This window comes from Sinocyclocheilus grahami, unplaced genomic scaffold (assembly GCF_001515645.1).
Source record: "Sinocyclocheilus grahami isolate Dianchi unplaced genomic scaffold, SAMN03320097.WGS_v1.1 scaffold128.1, whole genome shotgun sequence".
NCBI lineage: Eukaryota > Metazoa > Chordata > Actinopteri > Cypriniformes > Cyprinidae > Sinocyclocheilus > Sinocyclocheilus grahami.
In genome coordinates this window covers 1,308,624-1,320,726 of record NW_015505307.1, presented here as the reverse complement: position 1 = coordinate 1,320,726, position 12,103 = coordinate 1,308,624, and the positions used below count along the sequence as shown (strand labels likewise).

General features: G+C 35.7%; 1 protein-coding gene across 1 annotated transcript in view; it reads left to right on the top strand.

The window, feature by feature from the left end:
• LOC107590493 (membrane protein FAM159B-like) overlaps window positions 1-11,460 on the top strand; it is a 31,205-nt gene extending 19,745 nt beyond the window's left edge. Inside the window, exon 4 of the mRNA XM_016279246.1 lies at window positions 11,402-11,460. Within this exon, the coding sequence (XP_016134732.1) occupies window positions 11,402-11,460 (59 nt within the window). The remainder of the gene's footprint in view (window positions 1-11,401) is intronic.
• Window positions 11,461-12,103: the final 643 nt, after the last annotated feature.

Here is a 12,103-nt window from a genome sequence, read left to right as displayed (position 1 = left end):
TATGGTATGGGCAGGCGTATGTTATGGACAACGAACACAGGTGCATTTTATTGATGGCATTTTGAATGCACAGAGATACCGTGACTGAGGCCCATTGTTGTGCCATTCATCTACGACCATCACCTCATGTTGCAGCATGATAATGCACGGCCCCATGTTGCAAGGATCTGTACACAATTCCTGGAAGCTGAAAACATCCCAGTTCTTGCATGGCCAGCATACTCACCGGACATGTCACCCATTGAGCATGTTTGGGATGCTCTGGATCGGCGTATACGACAGCGTGTTCCAGTTCATGCCAATATCCAGCAACTTCGCACAGCCATTGAAGAGGAGTGGACCAACATTCCACAGGCCACAATCAACAACCTGATCAACTCTATGCGAAGGAGATGTGTTGCACTGCATGAGGCAAATGATGGTCATACCAGATACTGACTGGTTTTCGGACCCGACAATACAGTAAAACTGCACATTTTAGAGTGGCCTTTTATTGTGGCCAGCCTAAGGCACACCTGTGCAATAATCATGCTGTCTAATCAGCATCTTGATATGCCACATCTGTGAGGTAGATGGATTATCTCGGCAAAGGAGAAGTGCTCACTAACACATATGTAGACAGATTTGTGAACAATATTTGAGAGAAATAGGCCTTTTGTGTACATAGAAAAAGTCTTAGATCTTTGAGTTGAGCTCATGAAAAATGGGGGCAAAAACAAAAGTGTCGCGTTTATAATTTTGTTCAATGTATATAATAGTATCGCAATCATACTCAAATAACATTATTGGAGTAGGTTTTACAAGAAAATAGTATTTCAGTCTTTCAAAATTTAATTATTACTTGCTGTTTCTTTTCTAGAAATGTATGTTCTGTTTGTTCAATCCTTTATTGAAAAAGAGTAAAATTGTTCCTGTTTGATTAAACTGTACACCTCAAATAAAATCTTACAACATTCAGAGGTATGTTGCGAATATATAGATATGTAAAAAAATGTTTCTTACAGAATTCAAAATGTCAGAAGTCTTTGAATCAGTAGGTACCTGTGCACATCTCATAAATGTGTATTATATCAAGTCATATCATGGATTTCTAATAGCTGAATTAATATTTAGTCAATTTTCTCCTCTCGACCATTTGCATGACCAAGTGTTATATTTAACAAGCACATCGCTCTGAAACTGGAAGTGTGTGTGAAGCGAGCATATGGCAGGTCCGATGGCAGACCTGTTTGGCTTTAGAAAGACTTGAAATAAATGGTTGACTTGGCTTTATAGCAGTGAAAAGTTCTTAGTTTTGTCTTGTTTTAAATTTGCTGGAAGGATGTATTTCTGGTTCCTGGTTTATCTTATCTTTGAACTGCTAGAAAGAAAGATTAAAATATTCTTGTCACAAACACAGTCAGCACATATGGTCTGTGTAGGATGTACTATGTAGCATATCAGCTTAATAATAATAAATGATTTTCTGTATACTGCAGATCATTAATTATTAAAATATTAAATATTTTATAATCTTTAGAGAAACCTGCATTCATCATCATGAAATTTATTATAATGTGGTTATGTTTTTGGTTACAAGAATTAGGTCCAAACTCTTAAGTGTTTAAATTTTAAAAATTGTTTTATTTTATTTGTTCTTTATTTTATTTTATTTTTAAGTTAGTTTTATTGATTGAAAAACGAATGACACATCAGTGTTATAAATTGTATTTTCATAACAGGGTTGCAAAGATTGCAACAGTTGCACAGTTAAAACAAGGTGGTATTTTTTAAAGGTTAAGCACCTCTTTGTCATTTTTTTTTAAAAGAGCAAGGTTATTTAAAGTAATAATAATTTGTCATCATTTATGCTCATTTGAAATCCATTTGATTTTTTCTTCAACAGAGCACGAAAGGAAATGTTTTCCATAAACAGTAAAAAGTAGGTAGACTGTGGTAAGGGGTTAAAATGCTATTTCAACTCTTCTGAAGTCAGTTTATAGAGAAATTGAAGTTTATAAGTAATAAAAATGAGCACAGCTCTCAAATCTCATGTGATGTTGACGTCAAACTCATCTTGAGGCACCAGGTCTGAAATTGGGTATGTTGAATATTTAAATTATGTGTGACTGAGTTTTTAAGTTTTGAATAAAAGACTGTTCCATCTTTTGACAAATATCAAAAGCTGCATTGGCAAAATCCTTATTTGTAGTGAGAGAGGAAAAAAAACCCTTCATGTTCTGGAGCTTTTTGAGACTGAAAAGGTCAAAGAAAAAATCCAATTTATTACAAAATAGTGACCGTGGAAGTGTGATAAGACTGAGGTATTGAAGATTTCTTTGTCCCAGGAGAAATTAATTATGGAAATGAAATGTAGGACAAAATGTTGTGAACACGTTCTCAGCCTCAGGCAGTTCTCAGGCCAAACACACTCAGTACATGTATGTTAACTCCTGGACAAATAAAAGTAATACAGCAGATGTAAAATGTTATCCCTAACAAAAACAAAAGTGAGAAGGTTCTAAAGAGACTTTGTGTGCTTTAGCGGGGGGAAAAAACAGTGTTATTTATATAAAAATTTAAATAAGAAAATCCAAGATTTCAATATAGTCTTAAAGCCCGTTCATACCAAGACCAATAGTTATAAAGATAACTATAATGATAACGTGACAGTTACTGAATACTGAAGCCTGATTTGTTCATGTTTGCGTAGCTGCATGAACAAATAGCCCAGTGCCAGGATGGCAAGACTGGGGTTTTAGTTGATCTCAACTCCATAACAAATCCTTTAAATTTTCTTCTTAAAATCCTTCTTAAAAGTCTTCAGAAAACACTGTAAAAAATTATTGTGATTTTAACAGTAAAAGACTGTAAAAATGCTACAGTAAAAACCTGTTAACTGGTTAACAGTAAGTTTCCATACTACCGTATTGGCCCGAATATAAGACGGCCCCCCTTTTTCCAGATGTACCTTTTGGAAAAAGGCTTTTTAAAAACCAAATCTTGTTTTTCCTCAGTAAAACACATTTTGTCTTCAATTATTTTCATAATGCATATTTTTCCTATTTTAATTTTTGTTTTGAAAGTATGGTAAAAACTGGTAAAATGTACCAACAATCACATTTAAAACATAAAATTGACACTCCCAGAATTCCCTGCATGACGCATCATATTTGATGTTTTTTTTGTTGAAATAACATGTTTTTTCTTAGTTTTTTTCTCATGAGTTGTGTACATTAGGGTTTAATCTTACATCTAATGTTGTTAAATTCATGTTTATGAGCATGCGCACATCAATATTGCATTTTTGTCATGCTGAAAAATTATAATTATTGTTTTTACATTATAGTAAGGGGCAGGTTTAGGGTTGGGCTAGGTGTAGACATTAATACAACTTATTTTATTATTTTATTTTATTTTGATAATGAACAGGCTGAGATCTCAAGTATGCTAGAACTGATGGTTGTGTGTGTACGAGTGAGGCACCTGCGCGATCACTTGAATTTGTTCCTTATGACAGCAGAAACCTAAGTGGAAGAAAGAGTAAGACATCATATGAAACTATAAAGGGTTTACTTTAATTTGTGTGTAGTAACAATAACAAAACATTGTGCTTTTCAAACTAAAGAAGAAGATTCAGATGTTGCTTTCCTCCGTCTTGATTTCCTTTTCGTGAACCATGAGCCAATCATGAGACCCAAGTCACTTGGCTGGGGACTACATAACAAGACCTTCTCCACTGACAGAGGGGATTAGGTAAATTAGGCGGACAAAATATGTGCCTGGAGGGCAGGGACGTCCAAGTTATAAAACCTGGTGAAGGTAGACGGCGAAGACCAGCCAGCAGCCGCCCAGATATCACCAATAGAAACTCCCCTGGAACAAGCCCACGAGGAGGCCAGTCCCCTAGTGGAATGGGCTCTCACTCCAACAGGACCCTGTCAGCCCACTGAGGTGTCAGCCAGGGCTATAGCATCAACTGTCCAGCGAGATAGTCTTTCCCTTCGTCCCAATGTTCATACTATCCATCCTAAATAGTATGTGAGTTTAAAATAAGTGTGTCCTAAAGCATAGTATGTTGAAAAGAGAAAGCCAGAAGTCCCCAGATGGTCTACTACTATTTCAGGTAGATTTTTGAAGTGTGGATCCGTGCACACTCTGACGGCTAATATTACCCACAATCCATTGCGCTTTGATGAATGATTCGGTTCAGAACTACAAACACGAATAAAAAAGGTTAAACTACAAACATGGCAGATGTGCGCGACTGATGGTTAAGTAGAGCGGTTTAGATAAAGGGGTTTGAGTTACTAATAATCAGCCTTTAACCTGTTCATTTTTATTTAATGTTATCTGTGCTAGGATATTTCATCTACAACAACAATGTGAACTTTTATAAACATCCATTTGGCCGTTAACTTTTAAATGCATCATTATGCAAAAAAATATGAGCAGAGTTCTCTGCATAAAGACCCACGGCTAGCGGATCAACGTGTTACTTCATTTCTCTCCAATACGGTAGGAAGTTAAATTAAATGAAATGTGGAGGATGTTGTAAGGGAAACAGTGATAATTTAGCTCAAAGGGAATCATTTAAGATTTTAAAGGGAACTCCACCATTAATATGCAAGGGAATTAGGACAGAATCACTGTTTTACGGCTGATCACTGAGACGGCCAGCGATTCAGTGAACGAGCCGTATGACAGCAATTCTGCAATGGATATCTATATCCAAAATAAGATGATTGACAGGCCAGTTTACAGTGACAGGATGCGTGTAATTATGTGACAGAGCGGACCGTTAAAGACGCAATTGTATAACGCAATAGTATGTCCCAAAGCTTGCCTACTCTTCTGCTACACACTCAAAAGTGTGTACTTTTTCTTCACCAAAAGAGTACATTCTTTAGGGCAGGGATCCTCAAATCTGGCCCACGAGATCCACTTTCCTGCAGAGTTTAGCTCTAACCCTAATCAAACACACCTGAGCATGCTAATCAGTGTCTTCAGGATCATAAGAAAATCACAGGTAGGTGAGTTTGATCAGGGTTGGAGCTAAACTCTGCAGCGCATTGGCCCTCCAGGGCAAGATTTGAGGAACCCTGCTTTAGGGCGTACTATAAGTAGGCACATTGGGACGCAGAGTCTGATTCATGACTGGCAGCCCTTTAGAACGGCCTCTGAAGCAAACAAAGAGCTGCTCTGAATGCAGGAAGTGGCAAGAGAGGTCTACATACAATCTAAGAGCCCAAACCGGGCAGAGTAAATTCAGAGTTTGCTCATCCTTTGAGTTAGGAAGAGCCAGAAGGGTGATGACTTGTTTATGATAATCATAATAAATTAAAATAATGTGATCGCAACCATTAAGCAGCATAACCGACTGTTTTGTACTGGTAAAATAACTGGAAGCGAATGACACCAGAAGTCTTGCACATTAATCATAAATGGCTCTTACGTTAAAATAAGGTGGATAGGTTATCTTCCTTGGTGTGAACGGACATTTAGATTTTTGGACCCCACTGCTACAGTCCTTGCTGAGGACTGATCCTCGTGTCTGTCTTTTTTTTTTTTCCAGAAGTGCTCTAATAAAAGTAACTTCATAGGTTAGTCACCCCTGACATTTAATTTACTGTACAGTTCATTCATATTGATCTTGGCAGTGATTAATTTATCTCTGACTGTCTCTGCTGGCAGTATATGTCAAATGCTCAGACTGTAATTATTACTGGCATTTTATTAGAACAGAGCTATTCTGATGGTCGTAGCGCATTTAAAAGCATCGTTTTCCCTTCAGATACACGCTTGCATTAAATTTCACTGACTGATGCAGGAATTTATAAATGGGGTTACATGGCAATTTTCACGAATCCGGTCTATGAACTTCCGTTCTCTCACCACCAGCGGTCACCCACTCACCACATGGACTCTCACACTACACAGACTGTTACACTATACCCTGGACTACATTTCCCATCATCCATTGCACTGATTACACCCACAGCTGTAACCAATCACACATCCTACATAAACCATGGACTTCCTAGCTCTCATTGCCAAGTATTGTTCTGCGTTTATCACTCTCTTAGTGATAGCTGCTTTACAGAGCCATTTCGTGTTTTCATAGTCTAGTCTAGTCTAGTCTAGTCTTGTTATTACCTGTTTCCTGATTCCAGCCTGTGTACCTTGGACTATCTGTTGTTTTACCATTTGGACTCTGTTTGCCCCTGCCTGGACTATTGCTGCATACCTGGATTATCTCTCTTTGCCTTGCCCTGTTGGATATTGTTCGCAGGAGTCTGATCACGTCTGTCCTTGGACTACTCCTGTGTTTTGCCAGTGCCATGCCTGTTTGCTGGTGTTTCGACCCTGCCTGTGTTATTGACCACGTCTCTGTCTAATAAAGCTTGCAAATAGATCTGCACATCTCTCGTCTCATTCGCCCTGTTACAGCAATCACTTAAGGAAAGAAATTTCATATCGAGTCTTTTTAAAGTCTGAGTGAGATTAGGATGCATGTCAATATATCATCAACACTGCGCGTTTGTTAATGATTTGCAAACAACAGTCAACACATGAGGTGCGAACATGAGCAAGATATAATATGCATTACCATATTCTTATATATATATATATGTATATGTGTGTGTGTGTGTGTGTGTATATATATATATATATATATATATATATATGTCAGCATTATTTCTAATAAGAACTTTTTAAAAATAGTTTTAGCTTATAGCCCCGGCCATTGTGTGTGAGCCTATATCTCAATGGCAGGGTCATAAACACAAACTACTTGAAACATTTTTATTAAAAATAATAAAATATTAATATCTTCAAATTACTAACTGGAAATAAATGATCTAAAACAAACAAAAGCTAACAGAAGTCATAAAAGTACTAAAAATAAAAGTAAACGTACTGTACAATGAAAACTGAAAATATATATATAAAAAAAAAGCTAATTCAAAATCTTAGTAAAAAAAACTATAATAGTGTATATAAATAAAATCATACTGATCATTAGTCATTTAGCCATGAGTTCTAAAAAAAATAATTATAAAATAGATGTGCGGTATGAATGCTTTAACCTGTTATTATCATTTCAATAAATAAATGCATATAAACAAACATATTTAAATTAAACATATACAAGCCACATGAAAAAGGCATAAATGAATATGAAAACTCTGTGACAGAGATCAATTCAGTAAAATAAACTGCTGAAATGTGACTCTTAAAAGTTGAAGAGGTGAAATACTACTTTTCTATGAATCATTTATAAACGAGCCTCCTTCTGATCTGTTTAGCAGGTTGTGAAGGTTTGGAAATGAAAGAGGTTTCCGAGTTCTCTGACAGTGAGGAGTCTTAATCCGGTTCCGGGCTGTGCAGCTCCACTGTCTGCTGTGATAAAACACATCGCAAACTTTCTTCAGCACTGCTTCCACACAGAAGAGTTTGACAAATACCATCCACTTTGCGAGCCTGATGTGATTTATCCAGATGTGTTTGATATAGCTGGTCATTTATATAGTTAATTGATGCATTTTAGTAACTTTAAGGTTTTTGTTTTCATTAGTTGATGCATCTGCTCAGACGTTCTGATATACAGGGAGTTTTCAGGCATCAAGTGTATTGTTTCTTCTGATTATGTCAAGAAGATTATGTGTGTTTTTCTTTGAGACAGACGGCTCAGGATCACCGTGATTCATCTGATGTTCTTCAGATTAGCTCGCTGGGAAGAGATGAGATACGAGATGAGACGGAGGACAAAAGGTCAACTCAAATGAGATGAGCAGACAGCACTGAAACAAGCTCATACAAGTATATATAGTTAGTCTCATATTCTGCCTGGCAAAAAATTAGTTGCTTTCTGGGAGACGAGCCCGATTTAGCAAACTGAATCATTTTAGAAACCCATTTGCGCCAGAAAGAAATTCGATTACTTCAGAATGATTGATGGATTTTTGTTGTATCTTTGCATTTATTTATTGACATTTTTAATTTTGTATTTTTTTTTTTGTATTAATATTATTTTTGAGATGTCTTTTATTCTTTATTTATTTATTATTGCATGCTTTTTTTTATTATTATTTTCATTTGTTATTTTATTTTGATGTATTAAAATATTTGGGATTTGTGGGATACATTTTTTTCTATTTTACTTTATATTTAGATATATTAATATATAAATATTAAAATATCCAATCAGTTATATTCAATTACATTAAACATCCAATCAATTATATAATTGATTGGATGTTTGAAACGGTAATGATCTAAACATAGCATGAAGTATTAAATGTTTCAATATTTATTGTTTTAAATGATTTTTGAGAATAAGTATCCTTAATATAGTATTATAGTTTTAGTTAATATTTTGATTTTATTCTTCTATTTTCACTTGAAAGTTTTAGTAATTTTGTTGTACATTTTTTAAGTAGTTGTAGTTAATTTAATACTGCATATTAAACTAAATAAGAATGAGGAATTGTACCTTTGGCAGCTAGCTCAGATAAACATTGTTTTGTATTTTATTTCAGTTCATGTTTATTTCAATTAATGAAAATGTTGTTTTATGTTTTTATTTTAAGTGTGAATTAACGATAACTCTGTTTTTAAAATTATTAAAATTTACAACGGTCCCCTAGTGCCCTTAATAAAGTTTAAATTAAAAGTTAGTGTACTTTTGTTATGTGTGATGAAAACAAAGAAAAATCAAGCTAAATGTAATTCGTGAACAGAATAATTTTTTTTACTGTGTGTCATTTCCGATAAAGCAACAAATCTGGTAGATTATGAAAACACTTAAAACAGCTATCATCAGGTCATGGTCTCCACCTATCCTTAATGCACAAAATTAGTGTGAAATCCTACTGTTAAACAGAGTACATCATTTGAGATGTGATGCACGTTGACAAATTAAAAAACTAGTGAGAGCATAGAAGTGTGTTTTGAGAGTTTATTTCCTAATGTAATAAGTGGTGTGCCAGTAACACCCAATTTTGTAAATAAAAGTCTGAGCTAATTGATATTCTGATAGTGCAGCTGGTAAATCAGAAAGGTCTTGAATAGTGAGTGTGCATAACAAGACAACAGTCACGTCATGTTTGCTGATCAGGAAAATTTAAATTCTTCTTCATTCTGAATATTGAAGAGTGTTTTAACCTTTACAAGGCTTTATGTCTAATAATCAGAGTGATAACTTATCATATTCCATCTATGTCCTCTTCTGCTTCGCTGTTGTTCATAAACCTTCTGGCTAATGCATTTAATTCAATAGACAGATTTTCCAGAGGGCTTTCTCCCTGCTGTCTGTGGTGTTGTGCGGGTTTGTGTCTTGTGTGGAAAGTGCTTGAATGAATGCATGTGTGTGTGTTTTTTAAAGGAATGCTTAACCAAAAAATGAACATTTGCAAAACATTTACTCATCCTCCGACCATCCAAGATGATTTTGTTTCTTCATGGGAACAGATTTGGAGAAATTTTGCATTACATGATTGCTTGCTCAACAATGGATGCTCTGCAGTGAATGGGTGCCGTCAGAATGAGAGTCCAAACAGCTGATAAAAACATCACAATAATCCACAAGAAATCCACACCACTCCAGTCCGTCAGTTAATGTCTTGAGAAGACAAAAGCTGCATGTTTGTAAGAAAAACATTCATCATTAAGACGTTTCAACTTTAAACCATCACTTCTGTCCAAAATATGACTTCATAATCCATAATAACGCTTCCTCAAGTGAAAAAGTCCATCTCCTGTTGTCCTCTCACATCAAAATCCACCCACATATTTGTTTAGAGCTGTTTTGGACTGTAAACAGTGTTTGATCAGTGCATATTTCTCTACTGATTCATACAAGATGAGTTTATCACTGGAGAAAGAAATATTATGGATAGGGTTATGTCTCCACCTGATCTTCACCTGATGATCAACACAGTCGGCTGATAGTTTGACCTTGAAAAACCATTTTGGGTCATATGTAATAGATTTTCCAATTAATTTACTTCAGAAGGTCACATAATCTACGGAAGAGGTCATGAAAACATTTTCTAAAGTTCTGGAAGAAAGAAAATAATTCAGTGCAAGTAAATTAAAGTCTCTTGCAAATTGCTCTATCACAGCCCGAAGGAAATTAATACAATCATTTGAGAAAAGATAACCTGTAGGCATTAGGAAAAACTTAAAATGTCACTTACGTTAATTACGATATGCACTGATTCTTAAGCCGCAGCATCCAAGGAGATATTGTCTGTATTTAAGGAATCATGTAATGAGAAAACACTTGTCCTTGATCTTTTGAAATGAAAGAATCTGATGCAAACACAACATTCAGAATTGACGGTCTCTCTACAGTCCTCGTGCTTTATCGCTTTGAGGTCCGTTCTCTGTAGATACCGCCTTCTCACACGCCACGATTGGTCGATTGTGTACAATGCCTGCATGCTATTGGTCAACCTACTTGTCAGTCTTTACTTGCAGTATTGTTTCTCCTCTATGCCCCGCCTTTCTGAAACGCGTCGATTTTTACAAAGCTCATCAGTCTGAAAAGCGAGGTGTGCTCTGATTGGCCAGCTATCCAGTGCGTTGTGATTGGCCGAATACCTCAAGCGTTTGACGGAAATGTTACGCCCCTCACCATACTGTGATGATGCCCTGTCAGGCCGGAGCGATGATTCAAAACCAATAAAACCCATTATAAATGAGGCATTCGTTGCATCCAGTGGAGACATAATTATGGATTATAATGACTTATACTGTCTTTTTACGCGTTGCGTTGCATCGCGCCACGTAAACATAAAACCATGTCTGCATTTGTGATCGGAGAAATGACAAACAACAAGCCCTACTCTACACTGCCCAAAAAACTCGCTTTAAATATAAAAAATATAAAATATAAAAACTCTTTAAATATAAAAAACGTAGAACCTTCTTTCTTTGCGTGAACATTTGGGCGGCGTTATGCAAATCTTCCCACATAGTGAGGTAGGTATGTGGGGGCGTGTTAGAACAAGCCGTTTTAGGTAGGCGTGGTTAACTCTTAACTTTTATAAAGAATATCTCTTTGGATTTGAGACTTTAGTCTTTGCAACTTTACAGATCTTCTTTATGCACCAAGAGCTTGTAACACTCCAAAGAGAAAGGAAAAATTGAAATCGCATCATATGACCCCTTTAATATAACTCAGATCGTATTCATCTGAAAGAAGAAAGTCATATACTTTCAGATGGCTTGAGGGTGAGTAAATCAGGGGCTAATTTTCATGTTTGGGTGAACTCCCTTTATCGCGGCAAATTTGCGTTTTTTGAACACAAAGCAAAAACTATGCAAAGAAATCTAACTGCCCTCACGACTGGATTTCACTCGCGAAAATTCGCTGAATAATGGTAAATGTCACCACACCTTTTAATTGTTATAGAGGCGAACATGCAGTTGCGCAGTTGCCCAATCAGAAACAAGTATTTCAAAGAGCCGTGAGAGAAACGCTAATCACTGACAACTGACTGTTTGAACACCTACATATGCGAAAATGTGAGGCTCTTGTTAACTTTGATTTAATTTGTCAGACATTATAACAGAGTCCATACTAGCCTAATAATAAGTATGAAATATTATAATGTGTGCAGCCCTATAATAAGTGTTTAGCTCAGCCTAAAGAAAGTACAGCACACCATGACCTTGACTTTCATTCTATTCCATTCCATCAAACCTTTAATATGAATCTGGCTTTTTAATAACTTAACTCTGATTATGTTCAACAGTAATTGTTCTTGAACTAACAAGCACCAATTATCTCAAAGGAACTTTATTACCTATATATACGTTTAAAATGAATCATCTCAAGTTTCTTTATTTAAATGCTATTAAATGTTGTATATTAAAAATCGTAAGCAAAAATGGGATCTGCATATTACACAATGTTCCAACTTATATTTTCATAACTAAGTTAATTTGCTCTTCTTTATTTGGTTTCTACACACTTTAGCACATTTATACTAATGAAATTTATGAAACTGGCTGCAAAGTCAGGCTGAGCACTTACTTTAGAGGACGCATGAATGTGTAAATAGAAATTTTAAAGATGTTCTGTCCCAAAAAAGTATGAAGGACATGCTGTGTC